Consider the following 20,189-nt stretch of genomic DNA (forward strand, 5'->3'; position numbering starts at 1 on the left):
TCAATACCATAGTCCCCTCCAAACTCATAGCCAAGCTCAGGGACCTGGGCTTGAACTATGACCTGTGCCAGTGGGTCTTGGACTTCCTGACGGGCAGACCCCAGGTGGTAAGAGCCGGCAACTGCACCTCCTCATCCATCACGCTCAACATAGGGGCCCCCCAGGGCTGTGTTCTGAGCCCCCTCCTCTACTCCCTGTACACACATGACTGCGTAGCACAGCGGAACAACAACACCATCATCAAATTTGCTGATGACACAGTAGTGGTGGGCCTGATCTCTGCCAACGACGAAAGGGCCTACCTGGAAGAGGTAGAGAACCTGTCACAGTGGTGTCAGGAGAACTGCCTCTCCCTGAACGTCAGCAAAACAAAAGAGATGATTGTGGACTTCAGGAGGTCGGGGGTCAAGGACTACAGCCCCCTCAGCATCGACGGGGCACCGGTTGAGAGAGTGAACAGTTTCAAGTACCTCGGAGCCCACATATCCGAGGACTTGACATGGACCACACACATTGACAGTGTTGTGAAGAAGGCACGACAACGCCTCTACTTCCTCAGGCGCCTAAGGAAGTTCCAAGTCAGTCAGAAGATCCTTAGGAACTTCTACTCATGTACAATAGAGAGCATCCTGACCGGCAACATCACCTCCTGGTTTGGGAATAGCACTGCACAAGACCGTAGCAGACTACAAAGAGTGACACGTTCAGCCGAACGCACAATTGGAGGGGGGCTTCCCACCCTCCAGAACATTTACATCAAGCGGTGCAAGGGGAAGGCTAAGAGAATTATTAAGGACTCGAGCCACCCGAACAACTGCCTCTTTGAACTGCTGCGGTCAGGCAAGCGATACCGGAGTCTTAAGGCGAGCACAGAAAGACTCAGAAGAAACTTCTATCCCCAGGCCATCAGGCTGCTAAACGAACAATAATCGCTAAACGAACAATAATCACTATGCAACAACCATCAAATGCACACAGCACACACACCCACACGCACACACTCACTCAAACAAACAACACACTGCAGCACCCACTCTCCACACTTTAGATCACACAAACACACTTACACTTTATATTTATTGATAAAGGATTTGCACTACAACTCGTACACCTACTGTGAATTGTACCTAAATTGCACCTCGTCCCATTTCTCCATTTCTGCCTTGCACTATATAGTATTGTATATTAGTACACTGCACAGTATTGTATATTGTATGGTAACTACGTCTATTCTGCATCGAACATTGTACATATGTCTAAACTGAACACTGTGACCTCTTTTTTTACTTCTAATTTTACTATGTTTTTATTTCATACTTATCTTGTCTTGCACAGTCTCTGGAGCGCAACAGTAAGAAGCATTTTGTACAAAAGTATTCTGTACTTCTGTATGACAACTATTAAAGAAACTTGAAACTTGAAACTTGAACTTAAGTGCAGGGTTAGGGAATGGCTCATTGATAACCAGAACTGTCAACACTGAGGTGTCTGTATGTGTATATGTGTGTGTGGATATGGATATGGTGCGTCTGTCTATGTCTGGGTCTCTTAATATGTCATGATGTGCTCTGTCCTTGTGTCCATGACTGTATTGTGACCTGTATCCCTACTATGTCTATGTGCTTTTGTTGTGTTTTTATTCTAATGTATTTATCTTTATTTTATTCTGTTTTTATTGCTAACCCTTTTTTTACACAGGATTTTAGCCTGTACCTTCTGGCAGGGGGACTACCAATGGAAATTAGCCTTTTGGCTAAAATTGGGTGCATTTACATTGTAAAATGTTTTATTAATGTACACTGTCCCCCTTGAACAAATAAAGTAAACCTAACCTAACCTAACAAACTGTTCTGGAATCTGTGTGGGTGTTTGGTATTCTCATAATCTTAAATAAACCACTTCCTGTATCAAGATGTTTGTATATGTCTCTTCTGTTCAGAATCAGAATCCACTGGTCATTGCTGAGTTTAATGAATTCAAATCAGGCAACTGATTAATGTAGATGATTACTCAATTATATATCATTGATATGTAGAATTAAATACATTTTTACTATGTGTCTTGTAAGCCCTATAGACACAAAAATAAAAAAGTATCAATCAATCAATCAATCAGTACTATAGAGAGAGGGGGAGGTGAGAGAGCAAGAGAGGGGGTGAGAGAGAGAGCGGGGGATTGAGGCCTTGGTTACACTGGGGGAAAACAGCAACGTTGTATTTTCGAATGATTTCGTTTGCATGTCCAAGTTAAAAGGCAACAGCGTGTCCGGATGGTGTATCTATGGAATGGCCACCGTCTCTATCACACTCTCATATGCGCATGTTTAGCCGCATACACGTATCTAGGATACACATTCGTATGTGTACATAATAGATTTACACACACTCATATGCACAAGGCTGAGATATACATGCCAGGGGCACACATACATGCACATACTAATTTATAGGAAATAGGCATACACACACGTACATATACACATAGTTGAAGCATAGGCTCTCACTTACACATATGGGGGATATACACATACATAGGGGACACACACATACGTAGCTGAGACGCACATACATATACATACCTGAGATACACACTCACATAGGGGGCAGAGGCACACATGGATACGAGACACACACAAGAGGTAGGAGTACAGTCACACACCAGAAAGATGCACACACACACACGTATGAGGCATGCACACATACTTACGTGATACACGTACATATATCTGAGACACACATGCATGCATGCTCTCATGCACACCTACATATATCTGAGACGCATTCTCTCACATGCAATATGGAGAAGGATGGCATCCCGATAGAAGATGCAGCACATACCTGCTCGCCGGTAGATCGGTCTACATGTAAAGTATGTGCATCAGGGATATATATGCACAATGTATAGTATTCTTTTTCGTAAGTCTTTTTTTAATTTCCATGTCAGTTTTTAATGTATTTGTATCTCTTTTACATGTTTTGTATGTTCTTACAAAAAAAGGCAAATCTTGGACGTTGCATATTGTGATGTGGAAAGATATGTGTTGAATATTGGAGAGATTTGTGCAAAAAATATATAAAAAAAAAAAAAAAGGCAACAGCGTTTTAGCTGGTATTTTTGTTCTCCTAGCGGCAACGCTCGAAGGGGGTTTTCGTTCTCAAAGTCCCTTGGAACGGTGCCATGTAAACTTGCGCAAGCCGGCGACTGAGCCATTCACGCCCAACGCCCATGCGCCCGGCCCCTAGACACCAACGTCCACGTTCACGTCACTGAGAATTTTTTTTAACTTATCCATTCTGCTATCGGTACTCGAGAAATTATAGAGTTGTTTTTCGAGGAATTTAAACGTCATTTGCCGTTTTCTTGAGAGAGAGAAAGGGGGGAGGGAGAGGGAGAGAGATAGAGAGGGGGGGGGGGGTACATTGCAGGTTGCAATTAGAAGCCAATATTGCAGTGTACCGGGCCTATCTTTTCTCATTATCGCCTTCAATCCCTTAGACTCAAGTGAGTTAGTTGTATAGTGCTGTGCTATGCTCTTCAATAATGACCACCACATGGAATCATCTATTTTTTTTTTTATCTCTAGTGCAGACAACAAGCATGTCCATGATTCATCTTCCTCCTTGCTTATGTAAAATAACTTTCAAAACTTTTGGTATGCCTACTACGCACTTTTCTCAAGGGCAACGCTATGAGGACAAATTCTAAATAATAATAATCGATTACACAACCCTCTGGAGCAACATAGGAATAGTTACTAATTACAACCAAGTTGGTTCATTATTTCATAGTTCCTAACCTGTGAATATACAAATAACAAAGGTGATACTATTTTGGAAATATCTACATAAGACTACATAATTTAATGAACGGCCCCTTAAGACTTCAGGCAGTTAATCCTTTGCAATCAAATATTACATATGAACATTGACCAGTGGTGCAGTCGTAATATGGGAACTGCCCAGACGCCACGCGCGCATACATGTTCCCTCGCTTGCGCACAGAACAGATGATTATTATGCATAACAATGTTTTAAATGTAATTGTAGTTACAATTTCTTTAATTGAATGAACTTAAACTAGAAAAGTAAATACAAACTAAATTAACAATGTAACTTAGTTTACAGAAGGACAGTTTCCTTCAGACTGAAGCACAACTTAATGTCTCGTCCTTCCAGTCGGGACCACAGATCAAGCAAACCCCCACCAATTGGTACAGGGCTTGTATTTTGGTTTGGCTCTTCTCGTTGTTATGCTATCGGTATCCTATTATTATGCAAAGTCTAGGTGATAAGTGCCGGCCGGGTACTTGGCGCACGGCGCAACGAGTCCAGTGACAATTGTGAAAGCATTTTTGTGTGCGCGCGTGCACATCCGTCTTACCCCGTCCTACCACCACTGCAACGCTGCATATGACGACGTTACTTTTAAGTTTATCCTCATTACAATGAGGATAAAAATGTGATCCCCTAAATGGGGGTACGGTGTGTAAACACCCTCAAATTGAAGCTGAAAGTCTGCCCTTAGCTTTAATCTCATTATTCCATTTAAAATCCAATGTGCTGGAGTAGTGCCAAAACAACAAATTAATGTTTCAATGTACTCCTACTCATGGCCGTAGCCAGCTATGAGGTCACCGAGGTCCGGACCGCGTGTACCTGTTCCGCAACAGTAAGTGACTTCCGGGGTAGGCCTGATTGGCCCCGACAGGCACGTGACGCGGCAAACTCAGGACGCGCAACGAGGCTGCTGAGAGCTGTCGCGCGGAAATAGGCTGTCTATTGCCATTCTCTAACACAAACTCTAACCTTAACCAGCTCCTTAACAGCGCCTAAACTTAACCGTTCTAACCTTAACCAACTCCGAAACAATGCCTAACCTTAACCTTAACCTTAACCATGCCTAACCTTAACCATAGAAAGAATATTGCCATTCTCTAAGACAAACTCTAACCTTAACCAGCTCCTTAACAGCGCCTAAACTTAACCGTTCTAACCTTAACCAACTCCGAAACAATGCCTAACCTTAACCTTAACCTTAACCATGCCTAACCTTAACCGGCGAAAGAATACACGTTAAAAAAAAATCACGTAAAAAAAAAAAGATTTGATGGGATTCGAACTCACCAACAACAGACCACAGGATCGCAGGACCGGTGCTCTGCCAGGTGAGCTATAGCACCGAATGAGAGTCATGGCGTATTTGGACGGTTACGTAATTCCGTAAGCTCTGCCGCTCGGCTCCGCGGAGCGTGCCGCGCGGCAGAGAAAGTTGCGCGTCACGTGCCTGTCGGGGCCAATCAGGCCTACCCCGGAAGTCACTTACTGTTGCGGATAAGCTATAAGCGGCCGGCCTGGGCCAAAAAAAAAATTTGACCTCCCTAATTTCTAAACCCTGGCTACGGCCCTGCTCCTACTCATCCCACCTGTACAACTTGTTATACGGTGCTTGGGGTTCATCCGTGGTCACACCTAAACAGACAACACTGCGTATAGCCTACATAATTCCAAACAAAGTCGTCGAGAGTTTTCCTTCTGTCCGTGGAATCGAATGGCTTCACCGTGTTTTGATAAGCCGCTGTGAGTATCCGTCAAGATTTCGACCAACCCTCTCGATTGTATTGTACAGTAGACATTAGCTGTCAACATTGGGATTTGAAAAAACGGGAGAGCTCAGCTGCTCTCTGCTGAGCTGCCTCGTCGCTGCCATCTGCTGTCAAAACCTGTATTTACCCAAGGACTGGGTGAACTACTAATTGCTACATTAAATTAATCCGATACCTGGTTGAAAGTGAAATGCTGTGTACATCCCTGCATTAAATGAATGGAAGTGTCAGTGTTTCTGTAGAGGAGATGGAACGCCTGTTCTTGTCGGCACTGCACAGCCGTGGAATTGCAAGGCCATAGATTTAGAATAGATAGAAAGGGCACATTGTGGTGTATCATAATTAATTTGTTAAATACAATAGGATTTTTACAACGTTGACACAAATTAAGGAATATTTACACTAAGTTCTCTTTTACCTCTTATTTAATTCACTCATTAATTTAATTGTAGGTACTGTTTATATTGTACATAGTCCTGTGTGTTGTATATTGTGTCCTATGTTACTTTTGTGTATATTGTCTCTTTCTATATACACCGTGGGAAGGGGGGCACGTAATTGAATTTCTGTATTTCTTAAACAAATTGGAAAATGACAAAGTTGACTTTGACTTTTAACATGTGTATAGTGTCAGACACTAATTGTAATGTTAAAAAAACGGATACTGCTGTAATATAAAGTGGAATTCTACCATGCATCAATGTATCAACTTAAACATACACTAAATGTTAATGTTAGAAATGTTAATTTCCATTATTTCCACCATGTGCAACATTTCCTAAGAACAGCAATGTCCATTCTATCAACTCCAAATCTGTGCTATGAGCTCAATTCTCCTGGTGCATGCAGAAGTAGAATTGCTGTCTTGTTTTGGATGAATGAGTAGAAATGAAAAACGGAAATCTTGTTTTATTAAAGTAGTTTTGACATGTGATATAGATAAAGATATTGTTTCATTGTGTATTGATTAACTTTACATTTGCGCGTCATTACTTATAATACAAAATTATACTGGCACATGGGTCTAATACAGCAATGGATTATGGGTAAATGCAATGCAATGTTAAAGCAGTGCCAATGTAAGACTGACTTTACATTAAATGAATGACAATAATATAGTATAAAGTAGGGTATTATTTGGACTAAAGAATGGTGTTGTCTCACCTTACTCGCATGTTGAGGGAGAGCACCATATACATTATACACTGAGAAACCACGGCCGAGAGTGAGCTCTCCGGGAACAACCCCACTTTGCCCAACAGTTTTTCGGCAACCGATCTCGTTTACATAGGTACATTATACATAGACAGTAATGTTACATCTAGACATGTAATAATAGAGTCAGTGTGTCAACAGTTGGAGGATGTGTGTTTAGTTGTCACTTTGTTCCCTCAAAGATGCTGCTGCCAGCAGCTGGAGAACTAATGGCTGCACGACTATTAGGAATGTCTGACTGCTAACTGTGTCTGACTCTTAACCACCAAAACCTGCAGCACCTATAATGTATATCATGCCAGTTAGGGTACAGACCCTCGCCTGAATAATACTGTTTATTTTTCTCATATTTTTTATATTCAGATGACATTTTATTGCCTGTATTTATGTCTTTCTACTATTACCCTGTCCATACCTGTACCCCCCCCCCCCCATGACACCTACATTTCTCCTTTAACTCACCTGCATGTACATGGGTGGACACACACACACACACACACACACACACACACACACACACACACACACACTCCAGGGTGTTCTCTGACTATAGCTGTTAGTCATCCCGCCTAAATGGTTTAGTCTCTGACCACCTAAAGGACAACTTCTTAATTTTCAGGATTTGTAATCATACTAAATATGTTGTCATCTACGCCGGACGCGTATAGCTGGAAAGAAACTCCGGAGACTGTCTCATGCTTTCCTCCGACGCAGCGCAGATTCTCACTGGGAGAGTAACGTGTGGAAGGTCGCACTACCTCTCTCATTGTACTGTACTTGTCTAATAGCCCTTCAAGAGCAACGGGTACAGGGTCGATATGACCCTGATGTAAACGAGACACTAATCTCTCTACCCCGCGCTCGGTTGCTAACTTGCTATTGTTTTTTTACAGTCTGCCGTGAACATGGGAAATAATTGCGACAGCTCTGCTGTACACTGGGAACCTTGGTTGCTATGCCCACACAAAACCGCAAAACTTCACCCTGGACTCCGGTTTTCAAAGACCGGGGTTGCAGTGTAGCAAATCCCCGGTTGTGTGTGGCCGAACAGTGCAACTGCGCACATACAATCATGGTATATTAAATCCAGCGCTCGTGTGGACTGGGCAACTTGCCTGCCATTACGTTTCGTTCTGAAAAGCGAAACTGACCCTGAAAACGAAACGAAAATGGCCCTGTGTGTAACTGCAGCCGTCTCTGTGCTAACAGTCACGTTTTCAGTACGAGAAGACAAGACAAAACTTCTTTCTCTCGTCTGCATCCCCTTAACAATTGTGTGTATTGAGCCGTACTGTATTGTACCCATTCTGCAATCTTGTTGCAATAAAGTTTTCATTCACACTCAAAATCTGTGTTCATTTTTTATTTTGCATACTAATGTTCTGTGTCTTGAGTCGTACTTGTATTGAAAAACTGATTTTATGTCTGAGGAGAAGACCGGTACTCATCATCTTCGTCTCCACAAAAAGAAAAATGACATGTGAAGTATGTTGTGTGCCAGGTTCAAACAGTGCTGTATATGTACAGTTTATTCCTACTCCTATCCAAGCTCCGGGAGGGTCATCAAAGAGAAGTCGGGTAATCAAAGAGAAGTCGCCTATTCTTAGTCCTTGCCCCACAATGGTGGAATTGTCCTAATAAACTAACCTACACTGTAGCACTCAACACTTTATGAACATTGTTACTGAGACGAAAGTTAAGTTTACTCTATTATTACTAGATCTGGTATGTCTAGATGTAACACTGTATGGGTACAAGTTTACTCTATTATTACATGTCTAGATCAGGGCCGTAGCCAGGGTTTAGAAATTAGGGAGGTCCATTTATTTTTTTGGCCCAGACCGGCCCACTATAATCGGTCGGACACCACCCACCAGTACACCATCCTTACGGTCCCCTTAAATATGCGTACCTACTGTACTATTCCCCCCCCCACAACCCATTACAAAGCTGGGTAGTAAGTGCCATGGACAAGTGGACCAGTGTACTCACTCGCTCTTGGCTGAATCTTGTTTTGGGTGGTGATGTAAAAACACCTGCATCATAGCAGGCTCAGGATGGGCAAAGTAGTCTATAGCCTGTTCATCCCTGTCTCTCTCCTCCACAACCTGGCTTGACTAGACATAAGGAGAGAGATGATTACAATTAACTGGTACATTCAGGTCCAGAATTGTTGGAATCCCCTGACAAATATGTGCAAAAAGCTGTACAATTTAAACAATACCATACTGGTAATGAGAAAATAGTTGTTTATTCAATGAATGCATGGAGCAGTTCCATCTTATTTCATTTGATACTAACTACTCAGTTCATACAGATTTCAAGTATTCAAATATCAATGATGAATATTGCATAAGGTTTACACAGTTAATAGATCACCTTCTTGTTTTATATTCATCTTATATGGCAATTAAATCAATGGTGTGTTTGTTTGGGGAGTTTGACCTATGTGCCTACCACGTGAAGGTGCATGATCAATGGACAGCACAAAAACAATTTGTGTAGGTGGAGACTAGAGCTACCACAGATAGTAATAAGTTATTAAGAGTAAGTAATCCATACCATATATATCATAATAGTTACCTTATTACCATACTTGGCTGAAAACAAACTTTGCTGCCTGTTGTGAATGTGTTTTTCCCTGTAGGCTAATACATAAGATTAAGTAGGCATACATTTTTGCAGTTGAGGAAAAATTTGCAGTTGAGTAGGCTATAATGTGCTGTGTTTTTATGTCTTCCATCGAGGACCACCTTGGAAATAAGTGTTAATGCTTGTTAATGAATGCTTTTAGGTGATATCCTCAGGAATACAAATTGGTCAAGATCATTTGTTTTTATGATGTGTTTTTAATTTCCAAATAAATCTAATCAAATAAAAAAGCAGTTTTTGCAGTTGAGCTACTGGTGACTCTAGATGTACCTATGTAAACGAGACGAACCCCGCTTATACTTGTCCAGACCACTTATACCCGTCCAGCCTGGCTCTGCGGCTCTGCAGATACCCCCTATTGGGAATTGCAGCCATTTTGTATAAATAAATAAAAAATACGGGAAAATATTTTAGCGAGAGAGAAGGTTGAAACACGGGAGATTCCCGGGGAAAACGGGAGGGTTGACAGGTATGCTACAAATGCTGCATTTCTCTCCTCTCCCTTTGCGCTGCTGAGCAAGCGGGCAGCCGCGGAACAGCAAGATACACACAGAGAGGGCAAGGCGGGCAGGCGGCGGCTACAAGACACGGCGGGCTGCTGTTTCTCTCTGCTGGAGGACGGAATTGTTTATTCTAGGGATTTGTAGAGGCTATAATAACTTCGCGTGCGCGTGGGACACGACCCCGTTGTTCGCGCCTTCCGTTTTTGGTGTATTCTTTTGCATTATAATAACACACAGATGGAGAAGAGGTTGAAGCGCGTGCATAACGGACGGCGACATGAATAAACAAACGCGTTCATCCAGCAGCTGTACAGGATACACAGCCGTGCGCTTGTGATCAATGTGATTTTCGGGCTTACGGAACATTCAAACAACGTGGGTCGGTATGGTATGATGAACGGAGCCGACGAGAAGATGCTCTAATGCACGCTTGATTCTTGACTGTACGGACATGTCTTACTGAGGATTTGCATTGCGGTGGAATAATGCACAAGGGAACAACTTTGTATGCCATTTCCTCGTGAGGTGGTTGCATTTGATCATTATTTGCCCAAAAGTAGGCATATTAGACCGACCTCCACGGTATCCGTTACCCCTGGTTGTAGATTGGCAACCGGCAAACGCGAGTGCCATTTATTACCCAAAGCCCCGTCCTCTTAAAGAGGCGGGGATTCCTGTATTATTATTACAATCCATTGATGTCAATAACCACATTATGTACAATAAGCTACGAGGCTCTCAAGTGGCACCGGTGCAAAACGATTGCTAAATTGTACTAGTTCCGTGCAGGCCTAACCTTTGCTTATGCAGATCTAATCGATAGCGAGATAAGGAGGACCGCTCTGCAGCCTGGCTCCTCTCTCTGCAAGTGTCATAGCGGGGTGTGTTTTAAACCCCGACCCGCACAGCAACTTTTTACACACATGCAACAAGGCGCACCGTGGAGCTGCTGCTCGGCACATAGTGGAGAGACTGTATAGCAACAGCATAGTCCTGACTCCTGCCGATAACAATAAGGTAACATTCAATACATAACATTGCAATGGTTTTCCGAAAGTTGCCCGGTGTGTCGGCATCGGGCATGGGTCTGCGCCTGTCCCAAAAATTCGTGTTTCTACTTTTCCTCTCGGGGTTGGTCACACTGTGCTTCGGGGCCCTCTTCTTTTTGCCCGACTCTGTCCGATTAAAACGGATCTTTCTTTCCAAAACGGAGACTCAGCCGCCGGTCACAGTCGGATCGGGCTCCGACAACAACGATGCCATTGATCATCTAATAAAAAAGGCTAAGGATCAAGACCATCTGCGCGGCAGCATCGCCTCGGCCAAGGGAGAGACCAGCACCAGACTCAAGAGCCCGAGACGCAGACCCACTGTCACTCATCACGACGAGGTGCCGGAGGAGAGGCGCGCCGCCGGGGAAGCGCAGGAGGACCTGACTCCAGCGAGGTCCAAGACGGAGTCTGCCTCGGAGAGAGTGACCTCCTCAAGTAACGGCGCCAGATCGGATACTTTAAATTACAACAAGTTCGTGAAGTGTCTGACCAAAGCGCCACTGGGGAAAGACCTCGGCAAGCCAAGCGACCCGCAGACCCAGGAGCGCCGGGAGAAAGTCAAAGAGGTAGGGGCTGACCTGCACGTGTACCTGCTGCATGGACACGCGCTTTACTTGCACACTCTTTCGGGAGACGGGGAGTCGCCGGGGACCCCTCGTTCTTGCTGTCAACTCAAAACACAACAGACCGGTAACTCCAGTGACACCACGTCATTACCACAATATAAAGCAGTCATAATAATAACAGCTGGTATAAACACACGCTATGGCGTAATTACGCACAAACTACGCACGTTATATTTATCTGATTTTGCCCGCGAAATAGAGTTTACATTTCTAAATCCACGTGCACAGTTGTCCGCGCGGACGAAACGAAATGACCCTATCAGAGTTCTAATCGCATCAATTGTCCAATTTACCTAATAGCTTTGCCTCTTCTATAGTGAACATTTGATAGATTTCCATTAATGAAAATATGGTGTGTGGGGGGGGGGGGGGGGGTGTACAATAAACTCAGACACATCACAACAAGGAAGATAACTTGAACACGTGTTGGGATTCGGTGAAAGCTTGACTGTTTTCCATGAATGAAAAATGTGTGTGTGTGCGTGTGACAGTGGGGGGGGGGGGGGGGGGGGGGGGGTCATAATAACTCCTGACACACATCAAACCCCTCTGTCTAAGATGAACCTGAACACGTATACCTCATAGCTGCCGCACACACAATCCCCAACACATCAAATGATGTCCAGTGACACTATGGCCAGAGGCTTATCCAAGCTCTTGTTCCGGTGTGTGTGGAGCACTGTTTGGGTCCAAGAACACCCCTGGAGCGGTGCACATCTGCACCCTCTCAAAGGCAGCAGAGGCTGGTGGGAGAGGTCACCACTGGCCAGCCAGCATGTGCAGATGGCTCTGAGCCATTTCTGTGTGAAGGGGGGGGGGGGGGGGGGTACGGCCTGTTGTCATGGTCACTTAAACCCTGCCATCACCCTGCCATCACCCTGCATCTAGAGGTCACAGTGTTACATGATAACGCGTGTGTCGGGACAGAGCAGGTCAGTTGAGCCTCGTATGCTGAGCTAGTGACGAAACCTCCTCTATGGCTGTTTATAAAAAATAAAATCGACTGAACTTCAACGTGACATTGCTTTCCCTTTCTTTTTTAGCTGAGCTCGGCATGTTCCTCTGCCTGGGGGGGGGGTTGTTATTTTGCACCGCACCCCTCCCGTCCCAGTAGCTGTCTCCCAAGTTTTGATTTCTCTTCCCTGAACATAGATACGTAGATAATATAATTTTTTTTTAATTGGGGGAGAATAAATACCCTATAGCCTTCTGAGTCACACTGCACACTCCGGTGTCCGTGTCCCTGTGTCTCTGTAGCCTTAGCATGTGTTCTCACTATTTCCTATTGTTGTGCGCTACAGTTTCCACTGTTTGAAGCTCGCTGGCAGCGTTCCAGAAGCTTCTTCTGTTCCCGGAGGCTCACATTCATCCTGCCAACTCCAAGCCTGTGGTCGGCACATTTCAAAGCCGGCAGCTTGACCATGTTTATGGTTGTGAAAGAAAAAAAAACTATGAGAAGAACACTATAGTAGATATGTCCAGCATCCGGGAATCATATGATACTGATACTGTAGAGAAGGGAGTACGAGCAGAGAGGGAATTAAACGACGAGAGTGTTACTGCCTGTGTTCTGTTGGACAGAGAAACAGCGGGGCAACGGAAACTCATTATTTCTTGGTAAGGGAACGCAGGGGGAGGCCGCCTCGAGATCACAGCTCCCCTCGCAGAGCAAACAAAGGGGGCTCTGCCCGGCCAACTGGGCCCCCCTTCATAGTGCCCGACCTGTGAATGGGCATAGTTTTTTTCTTCAACTGACAAAATACCAGAAAACAGGCCCCCTATGCACGCTAACTGCCAAGAGAGGAGGGTGGCATGGGAGACAATGTCGAGCAGATCACGTAAGGGAAATGTTTGAACGACCACCTCGACCCACCATGATACGAGCAAACACAGCCAGGCCTCCGCGCTCGGCACTGTGCGTCTGTACCTACGTCAACTCCCGGCTCGGAAAGTAGTTTGTTCTCCCCTGAAAGTCCTTAGCCGGACCAGGATGAGGGCCTCCTGTTTGTAAGCCCTGTGATGTCGCGGCTCATTGAGTTTCCTGCATGGCCATGTTGCTGCCTCATCGGCTCCAGAATACAAGATTTGATAATCGCGCCCGAGAGCAACAGGAGGTTGTCCTTTCTCCACATACCTTTCTAAAGTCACGGATGCACTTGGAACTCGGGTACTGTTTAGAAGTCAGAATGAAACAATAACACAGCGTGACTGCAAAGTACACGGGCGGCATCGTCAGAACCAACACAATTGTCAAAGCAAATAGGAAATGTCAGAGGTCAGAGGCGCTCCGTACCGATGCAGAGGCTGAGGCGCGGGCCCAGGCGCGGGCCTCTCTATCTAGTCTCGTCTCGCTCTCTTTTGCACAACATCACACACGTCAGAAGAGAGGCACGCGTTAGCCTAAAAGAGAAAGTCTCTGCAAAAGCCAGAGATCTGCTCTCGATTACGTCTTTGTATGTTCTCAGGGCTGTGTCGGCACAGGCGGAATGAAGGTGCGTCTTCTAGGGGCGATGGGAAAAGTACAATGTGGGCTCAACGGCAGGAGGTGTTTGCATGGGGGGTGGATGGGGGTGGGTGGGGGGTTGGGGGGCAGGTGACACAGGGAGAAGGAGAGGAACTGGCTGCTGGGAGCACTGCAGCAAGAGGACAGGCTCACTGCAGCATCTCTGTGCCTCAGCCTTCTCCACTGCTGGTGATAAGAGCGCTGTCCTCGGGGGATCCAGAGCCGCGCGGGCTTCTGTGTGTTGACGCTTATCTAGACGAGCATGTGCCTGCACTTAAATATGAACGTTGCCAAGTTGGCGAGTATTGCCACAGCCTTTTATCAATGCTAATCCGTGTTGTCTTACAGCGGCTGCACACGCTCACCTCTTTTGTACCTCTCGCCTGACAAATTGGGCCGTCGTTGACTAAAGCAAATCACTGGTAGTCATAGGATCATCTATTTGGTCCACAAATCTGTAAAATGTGTTTGTTTTTTACCCTACACATGAATATACAATCATGTCAAAGGACCTCATCAGTACTTTCTTAGCTGACGCTTTTATCCAAAGCGACTTACAGATTGTGAACAACAAGTCACCAGGAGAGGTACAGTACATCTCTGGCAGCTAAGGGTCAGTGGCATTGTTCATCAAATAATATTGAGCTTGAGTGTTACACTCTCAGTGCATAGTAGTATAGACATACAGTATTAGCAAGATACTGTAGGTAGTAGTATAAGAATAGTAGCATAGTACTGAATGATAGTAGTAGAGTACATAATAGCTTTATTTTTTCAGTTAAAGCGACAATGTGTGGTTAGGTTTTCTTTTTTTCAGTTAAAAGTGTCAACGTGTCCTTTTTATTTATTCATATTAATTAATCAGGTTTTTACAGAGCAAATTGAGAACAGCGCCACTCACCTTCGCACACACACACACACACACACGCACATGCACACACACACAGACACAATTCTCAATAAACTCTAGTTCTACAAAAAGATTAGCTTGTAGGCAGCTCCATGTGAAATCCCCTTATAAGAGTAATAGGGAGGTGTAGTCTGACGTCACTGGTTGTTCCACCCGTATAGGGATTCATCATTGGGAAAATGGATTATCAGCTAATGTAACAATTCTGCCGCATGGAAATTGACAAGCTTCCATCTCTGCACAAAATGAGTTCCCTTCGACCACTAACATTATTGTTTAAGCATTTTTTGTTGAAATAAAGGTAGTTATAAGGTTTTTAAATGATCGTAAAAAAAGAACTACAGTTACCAGTAGGCAGCCTGTTGTTCAGTAGGCAGTCTGTTCAATGCTGTCGCCCAGGGTTAGAAATTAACGGGGGCTTGGGGCAAAATGCCCGTGAAAATGGACAAAATGCCCTCGAAAATCAGTTAAGGGGGGCACAAAATGCCCCAGACAGTTTACTAATTATATATATATATTCTGTTGAAGTCCGACATTTAAATATCTCCGGTCATAATGTCCTGTGAAAATAATTCCCTCGCGACCTGTGGTTTGCTGATGAGAATGGCGGAGCTTGGTGCTGGATTATCGAGAAGCATGCAACTGCAGAGCCGCAGAGCTCACAGTTGTGCCCGCACAGTGCAATACTCCAATTCAGCCATTGGCAATTCAGCCATTGGGTGGGTGGCGCTGCTGAGCGGTCCCCATAGTGCCGCTGGCTCTGCAGTTGCATACTATTGGGATGAGTTTATCGCTTCGTCAGCAGCAGCACGGAGTCTCGAGGGACTTATTTAATTTGGAATATATTAATGACTGTATATACACAAAAGTAGCCTAGTTTTAAGTTAAACTAAATCTACATGCCTTGGGGATGTCATTCTTTATATAGCCTGCCTATCAATTGTTTTTAAGCTCAATAAACTGACTGGAATTTCTCACTTTTGTCCGGGAGATTGAAATCTTCCAGGACACGGAGACCGGCCCCTGTATTTTCTAACGGAAACCCTGATGGAGACATTAACATTACGTTTTGTTTCATTTATGTGAATAGTTTATTTACAAGTGAACCAAACTTCTCCTCCATTGCAAACACCGCAACGCTCCCAGCTGTGACACACAATTTCACCCCTGTGCGCACGAGGAGCATGCAGCTGCAGAGCCGCAGAGCCACACTCAGTCCCCGCGCTTACATACCCACGCTTTCAGGCCCCTCAGGAATTTGGGTCACGAGACCGTCACAGGCCCGCTCAGCAGCGTTATTTTTTTTGTAGCCACATTTTGCGTAGACGCTCTGATTGGCCACTTCATGTGACATGTGCGCCCAATCGTGTGACGCCTGTTTCTACACCAATTAAGCTTAGGCACTCTTTCGAAGTTGGTTAAGGTTAGCGTTTGTCTTAGAGCAGGGCGATAGAACACCAGCCCTGATTCCAAACTCTAACCTTAACCAACTTCGAAAGAGTCGCCTAAGCTTAACCAGTGATAAACTAGGCGTTAGGTAGTTTGCAGGCTGTTAGACCCGGAAATGGGCAAAGACACAGCTCGTCACGCGATTGGGCGCACATGTCGGTGGCCAATCAGAGAGCGTCAGTCAGTGGCCAATCAGAGAGCGTCTCCGCAAAATGCGGCTAGAAAAAAAAAAAAACGCCGCTCAGCAGCGCCACCCACCCAATGGCTGAATTGCCAATGGCTGAATTGGAGTATTGCACTGTGCGGGATTGATTGATTGAAAACTTTATTAACAGATTGCAGAATGGGTACAGTACAGTACAGCTCAATACACACAATTGTTAAGGGGATGCAGACCAGAGAAAGACCTCAATGCAGTACTGTTACATTTGTGACATACAGTAATATATACAAGGGGGAGGGAACTGTACATTTATGATGAATTGAAAATGGGGGACCCTGATGTAAACAAGACGGAAGTCTTTCTCTGGTCTGCATCCCCTTAACAATTGTGTGTATTGAGCTGTACTGTACTGTACCCACATGGTACTACATGGTACTACATGGTACTACAGGGTACTACAGGGTACTACATGGCACTACAAATTATACAAATATTGTAACGTGGTTGTGGCTTTTACAAATAGTGGTTAGCTTTAGAGATAAATGGTTATGATCACTGGAGCACTAGTGTTGGGTGAAACAGATTCAGGGTCAGTTATTTTCCCATTGTATGAATTGTTAAGCTTATGGAATGTGGAATGTAAGGGAAATCTGATCCTAGGTCTGCGACTAAAGCCAGGAGTCTACGCTGTGGTGACGTCAGTCAGCAGCACGAAATGGTAGTGTAGTTTCTCAGTGAACGAAAACATAAACGTTGTTATTTTGCTACTTTTAAGGGATTCATTGCAAATATTTTCATGTTGAGCTAATAGATTGTGGATGAATAGTGAATACACACAGAAAGGTACACCAATGCAAATGTCCATGCTTTATTTGTTTTAAACTAGACAATCTAGAAATGGGCAACATTGGGGAAATACATTGCGTTCCACAGAGGGTGGAACACGAAAAAACAAAAATGACGTAACCACTACACCTCCCTATAGCCGGGCAGCTAGGTGTCTAGGTGGCTGAATAACATGCTGCCGTTAAGCCGGCACAGTGTCTCCGCCAGCTGTGTGCACCGTGACCTCCCTCCACCCCTCGTTCCCCCACATGGCTGCTCCAGCTACGAACCAGGTGTGCCCACGAAACCTCTCACCATGGAGTCAGGAAAATAGCCGCCTGCTGAGCAGCAGGGCAGAAAGAAAGAGAAGAAGGACCAGTCCAGAGGAGAGGCTTATAGTAGGGGTGCACGATATTGATTTTTTGACCCCGATATCGATACCGATAACTTTCTGCTCCTCAAGGTCGATACCGATACCGATAACCGATAATATATATATATATTTATTGTATTATTATTATTATTATTATTATTATTATTTATAAAATGTGTATTCCTGTAGTTTTGACCTAACCACATTTATCATGACATGAGCGTTACTACTATGAACAAAACAAAGCCAAGACAACAGTTTTTGACCATATTTATTTTTCCAAATAAATATAATTTGAATCACAAAATTCACAATCCGTCAATAACTTGTAAACATAACACTGCAAAATGTAAACATTTGCCAATTGCCATAGTGAGGTTCATCACTCAGTGATGTAAAAATAAAATAAAGGCCTCTAGAACTGTTGCAAATCTTTGCATAAGCCTGGGATTCAAATTCAATACTGTCAAGTCAAGTCAAGTCAAGAGTTTTATTTGTCACGGCATACAAGTATACAATGAAATGCGGGTGGTCTTGCCCGCAACGATGTGCATTACAGTGGTACAACATATATAGAATCCAATAAAATAAAAAATAAAAAAAACATTGTGCAATAAACAGGTAACAGGTAACATGGTGTGACATCTCGGTATCTGTACATAGTTATTTACAGAGCATATAGGACATGCTAGGTAGCTTTAGTAGTGCAATACACTGTAAGGTAAAATCGGACAGTCAGATATGTCTATGCAAACAAAGTATACAAAGGCGGCTTGGAATTATGTACCTTGGGCCCTATTCCCCGTACCTGGCTAACTGAGTTAGCCGGATAATTTTCAGCATAGCTTGACTTAAGCCAGACATTTCCGTTCCCCGACGTCGGATTTTCTAAATCGCCATGGTAACAGATCAGAAAGTTTGAACCTGCTCCGGAGCAGGGTTAAGTTCAGTTAGCTGGATGAACCATGGCCACACCCTCGCAAAGAAATGCCAGCTCGCTTCCTGAAATAATTACCACAGTGTAGATCTGCATTATACCATTCTAAATTATGTTTTTGTGCTTCGTTTTCCTAGAGGGGGCGTTTGAAATGTAAAATAATAGACCTAAATGCTGATAATAAATCGTATTCAGCCTAGGGCTGGGCGATAAAACGATAACGATAACTATCGCAATAAATTATTTCCTCGAAATAAACATGAAACGTGGTCGCAAAGTTTCGATATATCGATTTTCCAAGCTTGGATATGAGCACACGCACTAACAACCAATCAGTGAAGGAGATGGCCGAGAGCGAAGGAGACCCGGAAGGAGACCCAGAGGTAGGACTCACTCACTCAACAACAAGGCTTGCTAGGCTAATTAGCTTGCACGGCGCTGTTTTATATATTTACGTGCAGAGTATGTGTGTGGCGTGAATTCTGAGGCCACGTTTATAGTAGTGTGGGGTATACAGTGGACGTCGTTTCAATATATTGTGGCGGAAGAGAGTATTTTAGTGTCATATTTAGCACATTGTCATGGAATACACCGCTTAGAAACAGGCTGGCTTGGATAACTAGCTTGCACGGCGCTGTTTTATATTTTTACGTGCCGAGTATGTGTGTGGCGTGAATTCTGAGGCCACGTTTATAGTAGTGTGGGGTATACAGTGGACGTCGTTTCAATATATTGTGGCGGAAGAGAGTATTTTAGTGTCATATTTATTACATTGTCATGAGATACTCCGCTTGTCGGCTAACTGCTAACGTGCGCGGACTGATGACGACATCAACTCGACTCGAGACATTCACAGCAGCATAAGAAGTTAATTAAACTTGACAGACATTATATCGACGATAATTATCGATATCGAATTATATGAAAATAATTTTATAATTTTATCGCGATAACGTTTTTGGTCATATCGCCCAGCCCTAATTCAGCCTATAGATTTACTTTGTCCTAAGTAAAATAATGCATGTCATATACGGCGCTCGGAGTCGCGATACACACTGCATGTGGTTATTTTAATAACGGCGCATTGCAAATGTGAATCCCGCTGGGATATTTTTAATGAATGAAACCTATCGGCCGTTTGGCTCTGATTAGTTTCATATTCTCCGCTGTAGATTTGCGCCCGGATTGTGTTTCATTCAAGCATAAAATTGAAGTGTCTATGCATGGATTGTGGTCTTTGTGGATTATGAATTACGAGGAATGAGGATTGTTGAATTGTATCATCACTCACACGTTATTGTGATATTGTAACTGGGATTAAAATGTCTGATGAGATGCGCTGTTTGACGGATTGAGCAATTGAATGAGCCGTTGACGTC

General features: G+C 44.0%; 1 protein-coding gene across 1 annotated transcript in view; it reads left to right on the top strand.

The window, feature by feature from the left end:
- The first annotated feature begins 10,085 nt into the window (after positions 1-10,085).
- The window catches only part of LOC311245703 (mannosyl-oligosaccharide 1,2-alpha-mannosidase IA), a 468,514-nt gene continuing 458,410 nt past the window's right edge, over positions 10,086-20,189 (top strand). Inside the window, exon 1 of the mRNA XM_084335645.1 lies at positions 10,086-11,590. Within this exon, the coding sequence (XP_084191771.1) occupies positions 11,015-11,590 (576 nt within the window). The 5' untranslated portion in view covers positions 10,086-11,014. The remainder of the gene's footprint in view (positions 11,591-20,189) is intronic.

This window comes from Notolepis coatsorum (assembly GCF_963971535.1).
Source record: "Notolepis coatsorum genome assembly, chromosome: 19".
Classification (NCBI taxonomy): Eukaryota; Metazoa; Chordata; class Actinopteri; order Aulopiformes; family Paralepididae; genus Notolepis; species Notolepis coatsorum.